Source organism: Podarcis filfolensis (assembly GCF_964270895.1).
Source record: "Podarcis filfolensis genome assembly, chromosome: 1".
NCBI lineage: Eukaryota > Metazoa > Chordata > Lepidosauria > Squamata > Lacertidae > Podarcis > Podarcis filfolensis.
In genome coordinates, this window is record NC_139604.1 from 15775887 (window position 1) to 15798087 (window position 22201).

At 42.5% G+C, this 22201-nt stretch overlaps 1 protein-coding gene and 1 long non-coding RNA gene across 2 annotated transcripts in view; one reads left to right on the forward strand and one right to left on the reverse strand.

The window, feature by feature from the left end:
* DNAH7 (dynein axonemal heavy chain 7) overlaps nucleotides 1-22201 on the reverse strand; it is a 149559-nt gene that overhangs the window by 98345 nt on the left and 29013 nt on the right. The window contains exons 14-20 of the mRNA XM_083625443.1: nucleotides 21290-21368; nucleotides 20462-20686; nucleotides 18946-19092; nucleotides 17077-17762; nucleotides 15251-15437; nucleotides 7278-7471; nucleotides 2891-3089 (exon numbers count right to left, since the gene is read on the reverse strand). Of these exons, the coding sequence (XP_083481569.1) occupies nucleotides 2891-3089; nucleotides 7278-7471; nucleotides 15251-15437; nucleotides 17077-17762; nucleotides 18946-19092; nucleotides 20462-20686; nucleotides 21290-21368 (1717 nt within the window). The remainder of the gene's footprint in view (nucleotides 1-2890; nucleotides 3090-7277; nucleotides 7472-15250; nucleotides 15438-17076; nucleotides 17763-18945; nucleotides 19093-20461; nucleotides 20687-21289; nucleotides 21369-22201) is intronic.
* Nucleotides 1-22201, forward strand: part of LOC310743423 — a 126992-nt gene that overhangs the window by 36246 nt on the left and 68545 nt on the right. The gene's annotated exons all lie outside the window — the stretch shown is intronic.

Here is a 22201-nt window from a genome sequence, read left to right on the forward strand (position 1 = left end):
GATATCTCAAGCCTTTATTTGTTATAATTGTGATGTTCATGGCATACAGCTGATGAAAACCCCAAATTAACAATCTCAGAAAATTAGAATATTAAATGAAATCAGCAAAACAAGGACTGCAAATAGAGCAATATTGGACCTCTGAGAAGTAGAAGCATACACATGTACTCAGTACTTGGTTTGGGCCCCTTTTGCATCAATTACTGCCTCAATGTGGCGTGGCATGGATGCTATCAGCCTGTGGCACTGCTGAGGTGTTATGGAAGACCAGGAAGCTTCAATAGCAGCCTTCAGCTCTTCTGCATTGCTCGGTCTCATGTCTCTCATCTTTCTCTTGGCAATGCCCCATAGATTCTCTATGAGGTTCAGGTCAGGCGAGTTTGCTGGCCAATCAAGCACAGTAATCCCATGGGCATTGAACCAGGTTTTGGTACTTTTGGCAGTGTGGGTAGGTGCCAAAGTCCTGCTGGAAAATGAAATCAGCATCCCCATAAAGCTCGTCTGTGGAAGGAAGCATGAAGTGCTCCAAAATCTCCTGGTAGATGGCTGCGTTGACCCTGGACTTAATTAAACACAGTGGGCCAACACCAGCTGATGACATGGCTCCCCAAATCTATTTTCTGATGAGAGCAGCTTTTGCATCTCATTTGGAAACCGAGGACCCAGAGTCTGGAGGAAGAATGGAGAGGCACACAATGCCAGATGCTTGAAGTCCAATGTGAAGTTTCCACAGTCTGTGTTGATTTGGGGAGCCATGTCATGAGTCTATCTCATATATTAGTTTCACCTTTTAAGTTGAATTACTGAAATAATGAACTTTTCCACGATATTCTAATTTTCTGAGTTTCACCTGTACACATTTTCAAAAACTTAAAACAGCTGCTGCTATTGGGCCAGATAATTAACAGACATAGGCACCAACTCTATGGGGCTGCGGACATCTCAGCCCCCCCCCCAAGTATGTGGGGATGGGGCTGAGCACGCTCCCCCCCCATCTTGAGGGGCCCTGCCAGGTCTCCCTGCGGCGGCAGCAGGGTACACGGACTCCTCCCGACGTGTGTGGCGTCACACATGTGTGTCGCACAAGTGGCGTTACACACACACAACGAGCCCCCTCCCCCAATATCAGGCAGAACTCAGCCCCTCTGCTAGCAGAAAGGGTTCACCATTACCAGTCTGTAATATTTGTGATCTAAAATTCCAGAAAAACATTTGGGCAAAAGGGAGTTGGACTAGATGACCCTCGTGGTCCCTTCCAACCAAACAATTCTATGACTCTATGACAAGCAAAAGACATACAGCGGTACCTTGGTTCTCGAACTTAATCCGTTCCGGAAGTCCCTTCGACTTCCAAAACGTTCAGAAACCAAAGCTGCTGCAGCCAATCGGAAGCCGCGGAAGCCCCGTCGGACATTCAGCTTCCAAAAGAACTTTCAGAAACCAGAACGCTCACTTCTGGGTTTCGATCGTTTGGGAGCCAAAATGTTCAAGAACTAGGCTGTTTGAAAACCAAGGTGCGACTGCATCAGTATATCACAGTGTTCAGCTGGTGATATACATTGGTACCTCAGGTTACATACGCTTCAGGTTACAGACTCCGCTAACCCAGAAATATTACCTTGGGTTAAGAACTTTTCTTCAGGATGAGAACAAAAATCGGGCTCCGGCAGCATGGCAGCAGGAGGAGGCCCCATTAGCTAAAGTGGTGCTTCAGGTTAAGAACAGTTTCAAGTTAAGAACAGACCTCCAGAATGAATTAAGTTCTTAACCCAAGGAATCACTGTATCACGATATTAAAAACCAGATATTGCATAGCCCTACTTGTGGGGAGTGTGTCAGGACCAGGAAAAGGGGAAAAACACCAGCCATGGCTTATTTCTCCCTTCTTTCCGTTCTGTGTTTGTATTTTTTTGCTCCGTTGCTACTATGAAAATGAGGGATGTTTCTGCTGTAGGTGTTTGTTGGCAAAGATTCACAACGCTCAGGATGAGAGCCCAGAGGGATTGAGGAGTTGGTGAAAGGTTTCAAGATGCTTAACAGCCACTGAGTTGGCACAGAGTAGAGGCCTCTTTTGTGTGAGAGACAGAGAGGGAATGAGTGAGCTGCTATAGATGAAAGAGATGAACCCCTGGTTAAGATCAGGGGTTATTCAGTCTGTTGAATGTTTTTTTACAAAGCAATAAACATAAACAAATAAAAATAAAAATGTGCACCCCACCACCGAGGCCATTCCATTGTAACTATCCAACCTCCCAAAATTTCAACACCTCTTGCGATGGTTTGACCCCTTTCCATTTTAACAGTACATCTTCTACAAACACCCTCTATATCTCCTCAAAATCATTTCCCCTGCGTATTCCCCGTCTTACCTTAATGGCACGTGTTAATTTATCGTTAATAGCTATATCCCACACCTCTTTATACCATTCTTCCATTTTGTTTTCTGCTTGCCCCTTCCACTTCCTAGCTCTAATAATTCGTGTCAATAAATTTGTAAGCAACTCCTTCACAGCCTGCAAAACCCCATCGTAAATTGATAATAATGCTACCTCTGGACTTTCGGTCAGCTTTAACCCAGTGATTTCTGTTATCTCTTTAAACACCCTTTGCCCCCAAAATTGTACATATTTACACCCCCACCACATGTGAACATAATTCCCTGTTTCCTGCCATCCCCTCCAACATAACACCGAATATTTCTTGTTTATTTGATTTAATCTGGCTGATGTATTTAACGCGAGTTAACACTCCTTTTTTGCTTTTATTGTTTTTATTTATTAAATTTATACATCTCCCTTCACTTGGTTAAGCTGGAATGTTAATCCCTGCCCTTATTGTAGTTTAGCTTTATCTATTTGTTTGGCGTTTACCCAAATGTGATATATGTTACCTTGTGGATGGAGTTGACCATCGCTGCTTCCAGTTCAACTAGCCATTTTTCCACTTGACCTCTAGCTTTAGCTGTTGATATTGTGTTAATGAGGGCTATGACTTCTCCTTCGCTGCTTTTCATGTGCGTGATATCCAAGACTTCGGTAAATTCCACACTAGCAATTCCTTCAAAGCACTTTTTCAAGTGAGGCTTCACCCTGCAGAAATAAGAAAGAGGGGAATTAAGAAACAAACGGTGCATTAAACAACAAGTTATGACGCCTTCAAAGAACAAGTTGTTTGTGTGTTGTATATTTAGATTAATAGCCTCACACTATCTCAATGAGTCAGAGCAGTTTCTTCTATCCACAGAGAGCATTTTTCATCCCCATTTATCAGTCTCACAAACAATACACTCTGCATATTAAATACTGTACCATTTGCTGTAAATTCTCTCTGAAACATGTTGAACATGGAAATAAGCATCTACTGGAACAGTCCTAGAAAATTTCCAGCAAATAGCTAGAATGTACCAGGAATAGTAGGTAACTTCGAAAAATCTACCTTGCTGCCTAACACATAAAATTATTTCGTGCATTTTTCATTTCACATTTTTTGGTGTGTGTGTGTGTGTGTGTAGAGGTGTTGTGCATTAAGATAGCCACCCAATGTTATTTTATCACTGTGATCAATAACCATCCTTCTGACCAATTTGTCAGACAGCTATTCGTGCCGAAGGCCTGACTGCTTCACACCATCAGTCTTGTATAGACTTTCAACCTATACAAGGATCAAGAGTCTTCTGTTAGCGCTGCCCACTTCCTATAAGTAGGGACAGAGAAACTTTTCCAGCACATTCCTTTTGTGCTGAAACCTTCCAATAGCCATGTGCAAGAGGTGGCCGCGGCCAGCAGAAAAAGAGAGAGGAGCTACATTCCAGCCACAAAACAATGCCATCTATACAATGGTACCTCGGGTTACAGACACTTCAGGTTACAGACTCCGCGAACCCAGAAATAGTACCTCGGGTTAAGAACTTTGCTTCAGAATGAGAACAGAAATCGCATGGCGGCAGCGGGAGGCCCCATTAGCTAAAATGGTACTTTGGAGAAATTTATTGGCAGCTTCGCTTGCCCTCCGTGGAGCCCACACGCTTCCCTGCGTGTGTCTGCTGCTCCGGACTTCCAGCTGCAGTTAGCAGAGCTTAAGCACAGCGACAGAAGTAAGAGCCAATGATAGCCTTGTGTGCTCAATAAATCAGGCAGACGCTCGGTGTCTTCCTTATCTTACAAAGAGCTTTAATCTCGTACAAATCATCAGATCGTAAATCCCGGTGACACGCAACTCATTTTCCCGGTACGTTCCAAACCGGAGCTGAACTCACACTGTGTGTGTCTCTCTCTCTCTCTCAGAGATACTGAACACTCCCAGTGTTCTAAACACGCCTCCAAGAATGTGAGACGTCACTCAGAACTTCTTAACCCTGTAAGTTCTGACTCTCACCATAGGTACCTCAGGTTAAGAACAGTTTCAGGTTAAGAACGGACCTCCAGAATGAATTAAGTTCTTAACCCGAGGTACCACTGTATACACGCCTCTAACCACGTATTATCAGAATTAGAGGACACATAGCAGCATTCAAGGATAGTGCAGAAAAGAGCTGGTGAGACATGTGAGCTGAAGAATGGGCAAAGCCAATGGGCAGTGGCTCAGTGTGCCTTCCATCAGCTTCGGACGCCCCTATCTGGGCAGGGATAGCCTAACTACTGTTGTCTATGTTCTGGTAACCTCAAGGTTAGATTACTGCAATGCGTTATACATAGAGTTGCCTCTGAAGATTCAGAAACTTCAGCTGGTGCAGAATTCAGTGGCCAGGTTGCTCACCGCAGCAAGACGGTTTGAGCATATTACCCCAATCCTGGTCCGACTGCATTGGATACCAGTTAGTTTCTGGGCCCAATTCAAGGTGCTGGTTTTGACCTATAAAGTTTTAAACGGCTCAAGACCGCAATACTTCAAGGATCGCCTCTTCCCATATGAACCCATCTGGACCCTGAGATCACCTTCTGAGGCCCCTCTTCAAGTGCCTCCTCCTCAAGAGGTTTGGAGGGTGGCAACATGAGAACAGGGCCTTCTCTGCAGTGGCTCCCCATCTGTGGAATGCTCTCCCCAGGGACGTTCGCCTGGCGCCTTCATTATACACCTTTAAGCGCCAGACAAAAACGTTCCTTTTTAACCAGGTCTTTGGTTGATTTGATTTACATCCTATGCCCTTTTAAAATGTGTTTTTTTGGGGGGGCAAGCTATTGGGTTGTTATTTTTATTTTTACAGTGGTACCTCGGGTTAGATACGCTTCAGGTTACATACACTTCAGGTTGCAGACTCCGCTAAACCAGAAATAGTATCTCGGGTTAAGAACTTTGCTTCAGGATGAGAATAGAAATTGTGCTCTGGCGGCGCAGCAGCAGCAGGAGGCCCCATTAGCTAAAGTGGTGCTTCAGGTTAAGAACAGTTTCAGGTTAAGAACGGATCTCCAGAACGAATTAAGTTCTTAACCCGTGGTACCACTACATTATGTATTTTGTGGTTTTATGTCTTGATTTTATTCTGTGAACCGCCCTGAGACCCCCAGATACAAGGCGGTATATAAATTCAATACAAACAAACAAACAAAGATCTGGAGAGATGCTTCTGCCCCCCCTCGGGGGGGCCTAAGATGCCCCCCATCCATCCTGTAGCATACCCCCCATGGTTGCATGTTTGACTTCACATTTACAATAGAACCTCCACACACAGAGTCCAAGTTCTAAATCCATGGAATCTCATCTGCAAAATCTAGGGTGCAGAGCATCTATATTTAATAATAATAATAATAATAATAATAATAATAATAATAATAATTTATTATTTATACCCCGCCCATCTGGCTGGGCTTCCCCAGCCACTCTGGGCGGCTTCCAAAAAAATATTAAAATACTGTAATACATCAAACATTAAAAGCTTCCCTAAACAGGGCTGCCTTCAGATGTCCTCTAAAAGTCTGGTAGTTGTTGTTCTCTTTGACATCTGGTGGGAGGGCGTTCCACAGGGCAGGCGCCACTACCGAGAAGGCCCTATGCCTGGTTCCCTGTAACTTGGCTTCTCGCAATGAGGGAACCGCCAGAAGGTAGAACGATGGGGGTGGAGACGCTCCTTCAGATATACTGGACCGAGGCCGTTTAGGGCTTTAAAGGTCAGCACCATCTATATTTGTGCCTAGGTCAGTGTATGATCACACACACAATCCCATTTGTAAACTGGGATTAGACCCATTCCAATCCACTCTGGATCCGAATCCAGATCATGATCCAAAGTGTCGAAATCTACAGAAATCCCATGGACCTGCTCCGCTCGTGAACCCCGCGCACCCTGCCTCAGTTTGCCTCCCCGCCAAGGGATCACGTATCTTGTTTCCCTGGATGGATGACAGAGAAGGATGTAAGAGTTTATGGAGAAAGTAGCCCATTGTACAAAGCTGAAATTTACATATGTTGCTCTTTCCACTTTTGCCTGACTCATCAGTGGCATGTGGACCCCAGAAGCTTGCCCCAGGAGGGAGTGTGGCCCTCAGTTGGAAAAAGGTTTCCTACCCCTGTTGTGAAGGGGACACAGGAGACAAAGTACCGTATTTTCTGGCGTATAAGATGACTGGGTGTATAAGACGACCCCCAACTTTTCCAGTTTGGGATATACTCGCCGTATAAGACTACCCCTCTTCCAACGCACACCAAATAAAAAATTAAAAAAACAGTCTCCAGTCCGGCTCAGAAATCCACTCCACTTCCCAGTGGCTGGGGGGGGGGGCGCGTGGTCGGGTCCGTTTAAACAGAGGAGTGAGCCGGAGGGCTTCCTCTTTGGCTCACTTCCTCAGTCGCTAGGACGTCGCTGAACTTCACTCGGTTATTGCTTTTTTGGGGGGTACTGCTTTTGTTGAGCCACTCTCGTGGAATTTGCTAGTGGTCTACTACCGGGAGTAGTCAGGGTCGTTCTGTTGCTGGTGATTGGCGGGGGGCTTCTGGGGCCAATTTTCAAGTGTATTTCTGCTTCATATAGAGAGCTTGGCGTCCTCTGATTTAATCTGCTGTCGTTTTGTCCTTTGGTGGGGAGTTGCTGCGGGAGCTGCTGGTGTAGCCGGTGTATAAGATGACCCCCGACTTTTGAGAAGATTTTCCTGGGTTAGAAAGTAGTCTTATACGCCAGAAAATACAGTAGTGAAAAATAAAGTCAGGGCTACAACAGGAGGGATGGCAACGTTTTCAATACATAAGGACAGGTGTCTGTCTGTCTATGTGTTCATTGTTGCCTCATAGCATGTGAAAACTTTGTTAAGGTGAATTACGGTGAATTATCAACCAATACTATATACCGCGTCGGGTCTTTGGTCTCTGAGAGAATCTCCAGCAACTCATCATTGGATAAGAAGAAGAATCTGGGAAAGAAGAGGCGCTTCTTTTCTAAATACTCATTCAGCCCCTTCAGAATCAGTTCTAGGAACTCGTTGCATTTCTTCAGTTTTTCCAGCATCTTGTCTATCATCACAACCGTCAGAACATGCTTGTCCTGAAGAAAGGAAGAAAGGATTACGAAAATCAGCATCATCTCAATCTAAGGGCCAGTTGTTGTTGTGTTAGGGACTCGGTTGCTTGAAAAGAAGGAGCAACGAAGCTGTTAGCATCTAAGTGTTGCTGGACTCCAACTCCCATCAGCCCCGGGTAGTGCGGCCAATAGAAGGGGACCCTGGGAGCAGTAGTCCAAGATGATGTGGAGGGTCAGTTTTTACATCTCTGCTCTAGAAAGTGAAAGGCCCAGAGGTGAGAGGAATTGGCTCCATTTTCCTCTATATATTTTTGATAATGAATCATCTTTGATAATGTACATTTTTGATAATGAATCATCTTTGAAAGTTCCCTTGATCCTTCTGTGGCAGTGACATGTCATTTCATTTCATTTCACTTTTCACTTTTAGTTTGTTTACCACCTTTCTGTATTACTACTACAGTCGTACCTTGGATCTCAAACACATTGGCTCCCAACCAAATCAGCTCCAGAACAAACAAAATCCGGAAGTGAGTGTTCCGGTTTTTGAACGTTCTTTTGGAAGTCGGACATCCGACGGAGCTTCTGTGGCTTCCGACTGGCTGCAGGAGCTTCCTGCAGCCAATCAGAAGGCACGCTTTGGCTTTTGAACGTTTTTGAAGTCGAACGGACTTCCAGAACAGATTCCATTCAATTTCCAAGGTACGACTGAATACACAAGGCAGAAGAAACACCTAATTACAAAAAAGCAACAAAAGCATGACTTTAAAATAATCAATTTATATCAAATAAAGCAGCATTCAATAATCCTTTAGAATATAAAAGCAGTAAAATTAAATATCAGCAAATAATAATTAAACAGTTTACACTTAACAATTACATTAAAGAATTATTAAAGTATAATCAACAAAAATAATGGCATGTCACAATGCATAATATACCACAAAACATATAAAACCATGTAAATGGATCAAATTGAGAAGCAAGGGCACACAAATTTAAAAATAATTATATAAAAAAAAATCACTGAACTCCTCTTCTCTCTCCTCAACTGCTTCTGAATTTCACACCTCCTGAATTTTTCCCTTGGCCAACGCATTCTGCCTATTCTACTTTTCAGTTGTGGCTTTGCTGATATTTTTGCTGTTAGCTTTCTCATTGGTTGTTTTTTTTTTACTTTTTAAAATATCCTGTACTTGTTTGCCACTTTGACTCGTTCAGTCTCGAGCTGGGATGGTGCGATATAAATGTTCTCAATAAATAAACAAAGGAATAAACAGATGTGTGAATATTCACTGAGCCTTTTCAACATAGTTTTTATTTCAACACTGTACAGTATCTGACAGCTGGCATGTATATAGCCAATATTTGAGAGCATCCGACAGGTTACCAGCCGGAATCTTGACAGCTGACTTATAACTAACTCTGGCATGCAGTAACATTAGAGAAAGGGATGCAACCTGATGGAAAACCACGGCAAATACAACAGGAAATGGGAACGGAAGTGATGGAATTGGGTGCAAATTAAGGAATGCATAATAAGAAAAGGACTGTGGAATATTATTTTAATATATGTAGAGAGACTCTTGTGTGAACATAGATTGTAAGATTTACGGTTGTTTAATATGGAGGAATGGTTGCTGAAGTTGTTGGAGATAAAGTTGATATGTTTGATTAGAGAAAAACTATTGCTCATATTTATCAGTAACAGTAATTAGAGAAGCTCTTTTGGACTTCTTGTGTGAAAAGGAAAACGAATTAATCTGACACATTTGGGTTGGAGGATTGGGGAAATATTGCTTAACAGTAAGTAGATCAGTTGGATGTCATTCTAGAGTGAATATTTTGAGTAATTTCTTTTACATATGTAACTGACAGACAAATAATCAGAAGTCCTATTGTTTTTCCTCTTTTTCCTCTCTTTTTTCCTTCTATTTTTTGGCTTTCCTTTGGTATTTTCTTTTCTCTCTCTCACTCTGTTTTTGTTTTTATTTAGATTAGTTTCTTTTATCTTATTGTATTATGAAAAAGCTTTAACAAAATCTTATTTTTTAAAAAAAGAAACAGGCATGCGACCTTTAACAAATGAATTTACTAATGAATCACTTTTTTAAAAAAATCCATTTACTAAATTAAGCAACACTGTTTTTAAAAAAAGAAAGAAAGTGAATTGTTTTTAACATATCTTAACAAACATCATATGAGAGGAAGCATTTAAGATGAGGCACCCACGCTTCAATTTTACAGAGGAGAGAAGGCATCTGCAGATTTAGTTATTAATTACTCGGTTTATTTATTAAAACTCATTTGAGTAAGGGTTAGTATTTGACAAGCTCCAATAACTGAAGCAATCAGTATCTGACAGCTACTAACAGCTGGCATTCGCCAGCAATTAATATTGGACAGTATCTGTTCCACTATTTTCAACAGAATTTAGTAAAAGTGGGTTTTAACTGTTTACCTTTCCTCTAGAGCGGAGATAATGAAATTTGAGGTCAAGTGCCATGGAATAGCTCAGTTGGTAGAGCATGAGACGCTTAATCTGAGAAACACGGGTGTGTACCCCACGTTGAACAATAGATTCACGCACAGCAGGAGGTTAGACTAGATGAGATTTTGATCCCTTCCAATTCTAAAATTCCATGTTTCTATGATATACTGCCATCAAGTTTTAAAAATTTGAAATCTGGGCGGATTTTGAAATGTTGCAGAATTCCCTTTTGCTCCTTGCTGACTGCTCTACTACATTGGAGGTCAATGGGCATACAAAGATATGTGTATGTTCTATTAGGGCTGGTTTCCAACATTGTGATACCATCACCAGCTAACCATCACGATATACTGATATATCACAATGTCTGAAACAAGGATGCAGCTATGTAGAGGCCTTGGCTGGCTTCACAGTTTTTCCCCGCGCTGTGATTTTTGGATAGCGCACACACATCATGATTCGCAATATATTGCCAGGTCAAAGGATATGAAACTGATATCATGATATGGACTTGGATACAGTTTTGGATGATATATCGCCCACCCCTAGTTCTAGTATGGCAAAATTTGTATACAGTGGAGCTTCAGGTAATGTCACCTCCGACTTACGTTACCCTCGGGTTGCGACTGGTGCAAACCCGGAAGAATCGGAATGGGTTACTTCTGGGATCGCGCTGTTCGTGTACGCGCAGAAGTGCTAAATCGCACCACACATGCGCAGAAGTGCTGATTTGGGTTGTGTCGTTTTCAGGTTGCGGCAGGGCCTCTGGAACGGATCCCCACCGTAACCCGAGAGCCAGTGTGGTATAGTGGTTAAGAGAAGTGGTCTCGTTATCTGGTGAACCGGGTTCGATTCCCCGCTCCTCCACATGCAGCTGCTGGGTGACCTTGGGCTAGTCACACTTCTTTGAAGTCTCTCAGCCTCACTCACCTCACAGGGTGTTTGTTGTGGGGGAGGAAGGGAAAGGAGATTGTTAGCCGCTTTAAGACTCTTTAAGGGGAGTGAAAGGCGGGGTATCAAGTCCAAACTCCCTTCCCTTCCCAAGGTTCCACTGTATATTGTATTGTATTGATCTTTATTACGGCCATTGGCCCATCACACGACAGTTTCCCATACCAACATAATGTACTTAAACCTCCAAATTTAAAACCGCCAAAAACTTACAAACAGCAGACAAGAACCAAAGCAAAATAAAAAACAAAGGACCAACATCATACATTACAATAAATTTGTAACATAAATATCGCCCTCTGCTTATAAATTAGTAAAAGACATCCATGGTGATATCACCTAAATACAACCTAAAACATAGATCATAGTTTAAAGGGATTATCCGAGCTGCACAGGAGTCCGTTTCTCTTCTTTATATTTTTCCATTTTAATGGACGGGGCAGGAAGTTGCTGCAGTTACCTCATTCCCTTAAGGGTCATCGGGATGAAAATATTTAATACTTAGCTACGGACCCGTTCTTCATCAATTAGAATAAGAAGACAACTAGAATAAGAAGATTTAACATGCAGAGATAGTGTTGTGTTTGGTTTCCTCCAGCCAGTGTCAGCTTCTTCCAACCACTGAGCCTCTCTCATTTCCCCCTCTCTGCATGATATGGATCCTGCACTCAGAAACCCTGCGTGGTCTAGACAGCTGCTTCCCTTTCGCAACTTGAACTTAACATGCTTAAACGCTTATTTTGTGCCCATAATTAAGACAATGATCCCAAACCCAATGACCTGAGTATGGCAATAAGCTACATGAATGGGGAAACAGATTTAAATGTTACCCTACCCATGCAGACACTCCTCCCTCTCATCTCATTCCTTTACTCTTAAGTAGAAATGTTTTCAAATAATCTTGTTACACTGGAGTGAGTGAACTTGGAATCAGCACGCTTCCTTGACTATGTACACCATGGGTAGGCAAACTAAGGCCCCGGGGCCGGATCCGGCCCAATCGCCTTCTAAATCCGGCCCACGGACGGTCTAGGAATCAGCATGTTTTTACATGAGTAGAATGCATCTCTGGTTTATTTGTGGGGCCTCCCTTGTGTTTTTACATGAATAGAATGTGTGCTTTTATTTAAAATGCATTTGTGAGGCATAGGAATTCGTTCATTTTTTTTTTCAAAATATAGTCTGGCCCCCCCCCCCCCACATGGTCTGAGGTTACAGTGGACCGGCCCCCTGCTGAAAAAGTTTGCTGACCCCTGATGTACACCATCCCTACAAAACACATTTTCCTTCTCAAAGTATCCTTGGCACTGCTATTTCTTGACATCCAATGGCCTTTTAAAATGTGTTGGGGGAGTTATTTTTGTTTTTTACTTTTATTATGTATAGTGGTAGCTCTCGTTGCGAACGGGATCCGTTCCAGAGCTCTGTTCGCAACATGAGAAGAATGCAACCCGCGTCTGCGCGTGTTGCGATTTGCCGCTTCTGCGCATGCACGTGACATCATTTTGAGCGTCTGCGCATGTGCGAGCGGCGAAACCCGGAAGTAACCCTTTCCGGTACTTCTGGGTCACCGCAGGACGCAACCTGAAAATGCTCAACCTGAAGCAAACACAACACAAGCTATGACTGTATTTTGGGTTTTTTAATTGTGATTTTATGTTGCATCCGCCCTGAGACCTGCAGGTATAAGGCAATATACAAATATAATAAATGAAAATAATAAAATAAGCTTTGGGTAATCTTTCCTCTCCTGTCCCCCAGATGCTTTCTATGCCCTTTCACCCTCAGCCCAGAGAAAAATGTTCTGATTGACGCCACATGAGCACCCTCAAGAGGTAGCTGTAATAAATGTACATTTTAGCACATTTTAGCACAGGCTTCAGCCACCATTTTCATGATTTCCTCTGGCTATATTTCACAGCTACAACTGTGATGGAACATCAGGAATAAACAAGGCAGTCATGGATCAAGATTTTACAGAGAACTGATGCTATTTGCGGGGGGTGGGGGAAATAAAACTATACTGCGGCTAAGCCAGGGCATGGAAAAAGAATCTCTGGTCTGTTATTATGCCAAATTCCATATCCGAAGATATTTTAACTTCCATTTCTCTTCCCACGTTGATAAAGATCACGCCTTTATTCGATTCATTTAATCAAAAGCCAGGACGAAATCAAAAGAGCAATTTCGTCCTCATTGCTCTGAGCCACACAGATAAAGCCTATTCAAATCTGGGGTAAAACACAGGGCAATGGGGATTTTTACAGTTTCTCGCAGCAATTATAAAACACAACAGCAAGTCAGAAAATCAACGCACAGGCTTAAATTTAGTTTACAATGATAGGGGATTTTTGTTCACAACTATAAAACCCAGTTGCTAATCCTAGACACACACTGCCACCTTCTGGGGAAAAGGATCCTGAGAGTTAATGCGTATGGAAACGGAATGGCAGAATGAGCTACCAGACTGTTCGTTGTAAGTATCGAGCTCTATTTTCAGTCGTCAAATAATTTTTATGGAGTTTTTATAATTACATTGCAACACAGCTAAAGAAAAACAGGGAAATGAAATGAAAATATCACAGAGAACAGAGGATCTTTGTTGTCCCTTTCCAATTCTATGATTCTATGGCTCTATCTACAATCTCTCTCTCTCTCTCTCTCTCTCTCTCTCTCTCTCTCCCCCTCTCCCTCTCCCTCTCCCTCTCCCTCTCTCTCTCTCACACACACACACTCTTCAAGGTCAGCATGATGATGACTTGTAATAAGGCAGGAATACCAAGACTTGCACCCAGAACTTTTACATTCGACCTACAAAGGAGCAGATGACATTTTGAACACCACGTTTTTACGATATGCAAATCCAAACCTTTGCTTGGTTAGGCTCCACTTGCCTAGTGCCAATTAAGTGTGCACAGGGCTGCAGCCTAAGGGCCTGATCCCACTGAGTTCCCTGTGGTTTATCCTCTAATAAGGACAGAATAGGCATTATACGGGTCATTGGGCTACTGTGACTGCTTTGCTCTGTTCCTTATAACATCTAGTTTAACAAACGCATTACGGGACTTTGCACTGCCTATGCTCCACCCCCACCCCACCCCCAATGGCTGCTGACAGCCGGAACGACACTATTTCACATATAGTGTTGAAGTAGACATTACTGGGAAGAGGGGGTGAAAGAGACATGGAGCAGGGGCAGCTCAGTGTCTCCCACAATGCCTAGTGTGCACAGGATTGCAGCCTAATTATTTTTTATTATTATTATTATTATTATTATTATTACCACGCACATCTGGCTGGGTTTCCCCAGCCACTCTGGGTGGCTCCCAACAGAATATTAAAAATACGAATAAAACATCAAACATTAAAAACTTCCCTAAATAGGACTGCTTTCAGGTGTCTTCTAAAAGTCAGATAGTTCTTTATTTCCTTGACATTTGATGGGAGGGTGTTCCACAGGGCGGATGCCACTACCGAGAAGGCCCTCTGCCTGGTTCCCTGTAACCTCACTTCTTGCAGTGAGGGAACCACCAGAAGGCCCTTGGAGCTGGACTTCAGTGTCTGGGCTGAACGATGGGGGTGAAGAGGCTCCTTACTTTCATGCTTATTCAGAAGTAAGTTCCACTAAGTTCACTGTGCTTCCCAGCAATGTATTCCAGAACTGCAGTTTAAGTCCTGCTGAAGTTATTGGGACTTACTTCTGAGCAAGCATACTGAGGACCAGATATACAGTTGCAGCCGAAAACGCATGTACAGTGATACCTTGGGTTAAGTACTTAATTCATTCCGGAGGTCCGTTCTTAACCTGAAATTGTTCTTAACCTGAAGCACCACTTTAGCTAATGAGGCCTCCTGCTGCCACCGTGCCACCGGAGCACGATTTCTGTTCTTATCCTGAAGCAAAGTTCTTAACCTGAGGTAGTATTTCTGGGTTAGCGGAGTCTGTAACCTGAAGCGTATGTAACCTGAAGCGTATGTAACCTGAAGCGTATGTAACCCGAGGTACCACTGTAATTGAAAGTAACCCCGCTTGAAATTGATGCTACTTAGTAAACATCAGAGTAAGTTCAAGACACTGAGTTACCATTCACAATTATAACATCTTTCATTCCTACAATTACATGCATTCTGTTAGAATCTTCCTAATATTCCTTCAAGTTAACAATGGTTAGTTTCCAACAGGATAGCTTTCAGCATGTGCAATTTAGTTTAGGACAGACTTTTTTTCTGAATTTATTTTTAGCAGTGTTTTTGAGCTTAATAAGACAAACCACAATTCCCTTTTTGTTACCATCAGTAGTTCTTTTCTGATTTCTAGATCATATGGATGGATCATAGACCACATTATGTATGTATGTTACCTGGATGGCACATTTCATGATGTCCTTCCATGTTTTGTCCACAGAGGTGAATCGCCTCCCTTCTTCAGGCATCTGAGCCATAATGTCAGGAGAACTGAAAATTGGCTCCAGATACAACCAAGTGGCCTGAACTTTGAGCCATTCATCCAAGATCTCCTGCACCAGCAAAAGTTTTGCTTCCCATTCCCTGCAAAACAGAACACACAGAGTTTTAGATCCTTGCTTACAGAAGCAACCTTTCTCTTGGGATGAACGCCCAACGAGGCGCATAGTAAGTCTAAAAATCTCATACACCTGTAGAACTGGGAGTAAGGAAAAAACGCTAGCTCCGATGTAGTTCTCTCTCATGGTTTCACAAAGGAAAGCAGTTCCAGAGCCTGTGCTTATCCAACAACACAATGGTTCATGCCCTGTTCCCTTTCCCATCCTAGTCTCAGTTGGCTGGGGAGTCCATATAGTGAAATGCAAATTTTGTACCCAAAAGTCTCAGGCTATTAATGTTGAACATAAAAGGTGTAACTAATTTTCCACAGTAACAACAATAATAATAATTTGTTCTTTATACCCTGCCCATTTAGCTGGGTTTTTCCACAGCCACTCTGGGCAGCTCCCAACAGAATATTAAAAACACAATAAAACATCAGACATTAAAAACTTCCCTAAACAGGGCTGCCTTCAGATGTCTTCTAAAAGTCAGGTGGTTGTGTATTTCCTTGACCTGCACCTCCATGGACAGCTGTGAGTCCAAAATGACTCCCAGGCTGTGCACCTGGTCCTTCAGGGGCACAGTCACCCCATTCAGGACCAGGGAGCCATCCACACCAGCCCGCCCCCTGTCCCCCCAAAACAGTACTTCTGTCTTGTCAGGATTCAACCTCAATCTTTTTGCCACCATCCATCCTCCAACCACTTCCAGACACTCACACAGGACCTTCACCACCTTCACTGGTTCTGATTTAAAAGAGAGGTAGAGCTGGGTATCATCCACATACTGATGAACACCCAGCCCAAACCCCCTGGTGATCTCTCCCAGCGGCTTCATGTAGAATGTTAAAAAGCATGGGGGAGAGGACGGAACCCTGAGGCACCCCACAAGTGAGAGCCCAGGGGTCTGAACACTCATCCCCCAACACCACTTTCTGGACATGGCCCAGGAGGAAGGAGCAGAACCATTGTATAACAGTGCCCCCAGCTCCCAGCTCCTCTAGATAGTCCAGAAGGATTTCATGGTCGATGGTATCAAATCCATAGACCTGTCCAATTTGCCTGCTTATTTAGTATCCACTCTTTGGGTTTTTGTAAAGGCAGGAGGAGAGTGACACAGGAGAAGCAGGAGTACATCTGTACAGAAACATAAAACCAATATGTATTATGTTTTCACTCACCATTTTACTTCACAGGGTTCCTGTGAGATTGCATGATGTAAGAATGGTAGGGCCCAAGTAGGGACTGGTGGGAAATTAAGCAGAGGGTGGGCTCTGGGAGCCGAACTCTCCCTCCACCATAATGCTTTCCCTCCAAAAAATGTCCTACCTAATTTCCCTCCCAGAGGAGGCTACTTCCAGTTTCAAAGGAAAAAAAAGAGAAAAACCACAGGAGTTAAGGGGGACTGGAGTTTACCTCTCTTCTCCAGCCTGCCCTGTACCTTAAACTACCTTCCTCCCACGTTGACTTTATAAGAAATCAGCAATTTGCTTTTTCACAATGGTCTGCCACTCTCGCATGTCCTTTGAGCCACAAATAGCTTTGAATGATCTACACCACAAATCAAACAAGGCCATTTGTGCGCTATGTTATTGACGTCGCTCACTTAGGAAATATTTTACCTCATCTTCTTTTCGTAAGGTTTAATGAAAGGAGATCCTCTCATGGTCTGAGTTTTAACAATGTGGTCATCCAGCAACATCTGAATATCATCCACAGACGATAAAATGTGAGTCCCGGTTTCCCTGTAAGGAAGAAGAACAAATTCCATGGCATCCCATTCTGAAATCATTTTCACCATGGCCTTCTCAAGCGAATGCTCTTTGCTGGCTGTTTCACTGATGCCTTCAAATTTTTCCAAGAATGGCTCAAGGTGCATATCAATATATGAAGAGACAGTTGAATCTTCGGAGGGCTTCAGAGGGAACCCGGCTATTTCTGACATGGCCTCCCAATGCCGGTCTTGCAAGCCGGGGTTGCAAATCACTTGGATCAACGGAATATGCTCCTTAAATTCCTCCACTTTTGTCCTGACCCTCGTTGTTAGAAATAAGGCATTCGGGGAATCATGGAAGGTTTTTTCCAGTTTGTACAATGCACGCCAGTAGTTTCCTGTATCCATCTCGACTGTATCTGGGTTCACCTTGGTGAATATTCCATCCATCCAGTTCCTGTATTTGGTGTTAAACTCTACTGCCATATCGTAAAGCCGAAGATACGGATTTAGGGTATCTTGGATTTTTTTACGTTGAGGATACTGAGATGCTAACCACCCGTACGCCTCCTCCTCTGCATTAAACTGATCAATCTAGAGAAAAAGCAGAATTGTTTTTTTACAAAAGTAAGATAACATAGGTCATATCTACACTACAACTTTTAGAGGGTGGAAGTTATACATATGATTTAAAAATCTACACAATGCAGTAGGTACTGAGATACCAAAAAACCCTGTCTGTGTATGCCATAATAATAATAAATATTTATTTATTTATTTATTTATTTATTTATTTATTTATTTATTTATTTATTTATAATCCGCCCATCTAGCTGGGTTTCCCCAGCCACTCTGGGCAGCTCCCAACAGAACATTAAAAACACGATAAAAGATCAAACATTAAAAACTTCCCTAAAGAGGGCTGCTTTCAGATGTCTTCTAAAAGTCAGTTGTATATTTCCTTGACATCTGATGGGTTCTGCCCAGAGATGGAAAGAAGATGTAGTACCAACCAAGGAAGAGTGGCTAATTAAATTAATGGATTATGCCAAAATGGCAAGGTTAACGGATGTAAGAAGAAACCAAGAAGAAGAGGGGTTTTTTAATTAAAGATTGGGGGAAATTTGTGGAATTATTTGAAAAACTCATGTATTTGCTCATTAGCAGGATTAACGTAAAACAAGCAGTTGAACATATCATTAAGAGAAACTAAAGAATAAACTAAAGATGGGGCAATGCAGAAAATGCAGTATGAAAATTAAAATTAAAAAGAAACTACAAAAGGAGAGGGAGGGAAATCAAATATATGTATATTAGAAATGTATGTGATTTGTGTTTTTGTCTGTAAATCTTTGAAAAACAAAAATGTATATATACAGTTGTACCTTGGTTGTCAAACGCTTTGGCACTTGTACGTTCTGGCTCCCAAACGCCGCAAACCCGGAAGTGATTGTTCCGGTTTGCAAACGTTTTTTGGAAGCTGAACATCAGACACGGCTTCCGATTTAGTGCAGGAAGCTCCTGCAGCCAATCGGAAGCCGTGCCTTGGTTTCCAAACATTTTTGGAAGTTTTTGCTACTCTGACTTCAACAAACCTGACATCATCTACGTTGTCAGGTATATTGCAGGTAGCTGTGGATTCCCATAAACGACCTCGCAGACAAAATGGGGAGGCCTGGCAGCCCGCATTTGCCAGAAATGAATCTGAGACCTTCTGTATGGTCTGTCATTGAGCTAAAAGCTACCATCCTCTATGAAGACAAACCCAAAGCCTTACCTTATCAGCAGCTGCATCTAGCTTTGTATTCAACGCCTGGGCTTTTTTCAGGTACCGGTTGATTTCCTGAAGGTCCCCGTAAGAATAAAATTCTTCAACTTGCTTAGCATAACTCTCCAGCTCCTCGACAAATCTTTCACAGCGCATCTAATAAAAAGTTGCAGATATGAGACAGAGACAGAGGCATGCATACACATCATACAGTATTAGAATACGAGGGCAGAAGTTTATTTGTACATATTTAGTATACCTTTTGTCACTGGGTTTGCACTGGGTTTCCCTGTTTAGGGAAGCTTTTAATGTTTGATGTATTACAGTATTTAAATATTTTTTTGGAAGCCTCCCAGAGTGGCTGGGGAAGCCCGGCCAGATGGGCAGGGTATAAATAAATAAATAAATAAATAAATAATAATAATAAAACAAGGGGGGGGGAAACAGAAGATCAGTACTGTGATACAAGTGGAAGCCGCCCAGAGTGGCTGGGGAAGCCCAGCCAGATGGGCGGGGTATAAATAAATTATTATTATTATTATTATTATTATTATTATTATTATTATTATTATTACAAGAAATAAAAAATACAGAAGATCTGTACTGTAATACAAGTGAGAGCTAAGGTTCTAAAACAGCCTAGCCATAAAGCCTATAAAGCAGGCATCCCCAAACTCAGCCCTCCAGATGTTTTGGGACTACAATTCCCATCATCCCTGACCACTGGTCCTGTTAGCTAGGGATAATGGGAGTTGTAGTCCCAAAACATCTGGAGGGCCAAGTTTGGGGATGCCTGCTACAAAGCAATTAATTTAACTATTTCCCATGGAACTATTACACATAAACCTTTAGGACTATGACTTATATTTTAAAAGGTAGCCCGGGATGCTTTGTGAGCTAACAGGTTAAGGCCCCAACCCAGCTGTAGAAGCACAGAACCACAGAAATGTGGAGTTGGAAGGGACCCCGCAATGTCCAACCCCCGCAATGCAGAAATCTGAATGAAATCATCAGTGACAGATGGCCATCCAACCTCTGCTTAAAAACCTCCAAGGAAGGGCAAACGTTTCTGTATATCATCTCCATTTGCTGGATCATGATGGATCAGGGCAGAAACGCTTTCCTGCTGGGATTTTGGTAGGTCAATCATACTATTAAAAGGAATAAAGCCCAAATTGGCACTTGCCTTGAGCAAGTTAACTGATATCCACTTGCTTTAAAATAAGCACTATCAATACAGCAATCCAAAGTATTATCCCAGTAAAGCAAGTATAGTGGTACCACTGGTTACAGACACCTCAGGTTACAGACGCTTCAGGTTACAGGCTCCGCTAACCCAGAAATAGTACCTCGGGTAAAGAACTTTACCTCAGGATGAGAACAGAAATCACGCGGCGGAGGCAGCGGGAGGCCCCATTAGCTAAAGTGGTACCTCAGGTTAAGAACAGTTTCAGAATTAAGAACGAATTAAGCTCTTAACCCGAGGTACCACTGTACCTTTAATAAAGAAGAATTGAACGCTTACTTTAAGCCCTTCTTGAAATTGTTCTGTTTTCTCCTTAATAATCTTTCTGTGTTCTTCAAAAATCTCCCCCATTCGCCCATACCACTGAAAGACACTGTTGTTCAGTCGAATATCTACTGGCGAAAGATTTGTACACTCTATCAGGAATGCAAGGCAGTTTTTAGAGTCAATTAATCTCTGCTCCATCTCCAGCATGTCAACTGTTTCCACTTTCTCGATATAAGCCTAGTGGGGGAAGAAACAACAACTGATTCATACTCTTGGTGGCAAACATGTTTTAGCACTCTTTCAATCTGAAAAAAAATCATTTACAATGGTACCTCGGGTTACAGATGCTTCAGGTTACAGACTCTGCTAACCCAGAAATAGTACCTTGGGTTAAGTACTTTGCTTCAGGATGAGAACAGAAATCGCGTGGCGGCAGCGGGAGGCACCATTAGCTAAAGTGGTACCTCAGGTTAAGAGCAGTTTCAGGTTAAGAACAGACCTCCAGAACGAATTAAGTTCTTAACCTGAGGTACCACTGTATTGCATTTTAACGGACCACTAGTATTTATTCATTTATTTATTTTTAAACATAAAGTACAGCCACACTCCAAGACAGAATTAGGTTTGCTTAGATATGACGAAAGGAATTCCGAATAGAGTCATTAAAGTGTGCTTTATAAAAATTTGTTAAGCCAAAAAGGAAGGAAACCTTGGGGGGAGGGGTCACTTGTCCTGGGCGGTACTTTTGCATAGCCTGTGTGGGTTCTTAGAATTGAGATAACCTTTTGTTTTCAGTTTTTTAAAAAGTAAATTTATTTCCTTGCAAAAAGAAATGCATACCTTAAATTCCATTAGTTCGTGTGTATTTGATGGCGTGGAAAGGGCCTTCTCTGCTATCTTTTCAAACTCTTCACACAGCCTGAAGTTGGAAAAGCAAATTAGATAGATGGGTAGATAGACAGAAACATACATGCAACGGATTTGAGAAAGCCATCCTTTTCACATTCCAGTGATGCAGTGCCTTTCGGTCTCAGAGGTGAGTAGACTTCAGGTTTCCTAGAACTCCATTATCCACCACCCAGAATCCTCCGGAAAAATAATCTCTCAAAGGACCTGTTGATGGCATTTTACCATTGTACTGTTGAGAGTGTACTAACTTATGGTCTGTGTGTGTGGTTTGGGAACTGCACGGTCAGGGAATAAAACAATGCTGTCCAAGGTTGTAAAGACTGTGGAGAGAATAATTGGGTACATTCTTCCCACCTTGGATCAAATCTATGCTTCCAGGTGCCATAAGAAAGCTGCAGAGATAGTATAGGATAGTGCGCACCCCGGAAATGATCTCTTTCAGCTTCTGCCTTCTGGAAGAAGGTACAGGGTTATAAAGACTAGGACTAGCCGCCTGAGAAACAGTTTCTATCCAAATGCGATTTTGGTTTTAAAAGCAGTGTAAGGTAGTCTCTATGCAAGTATATTGTATTCAATTATGGGGTATCAGAGTTTTTAGGGGCTAAGCAGGCTGGGATAGTTGGGATAGCAGGTTTGTTGGTTTTTGAATGTCTGATGTAGATTTTTTTCAATTTTGTTGTTCTGTATGGGACAATGACAATAAAGATTATCGTATCGTACAGAAGAATTTGGAGCCCTGGGTTCATTCTGCCCCCAGGGCTTTCACACAAAAATCCACTCCAGGTTAGCTTCCCCCTCCAACCAGCTGTCTTCGTTTCAGCAGTAAAATGTGGACGAGTAATT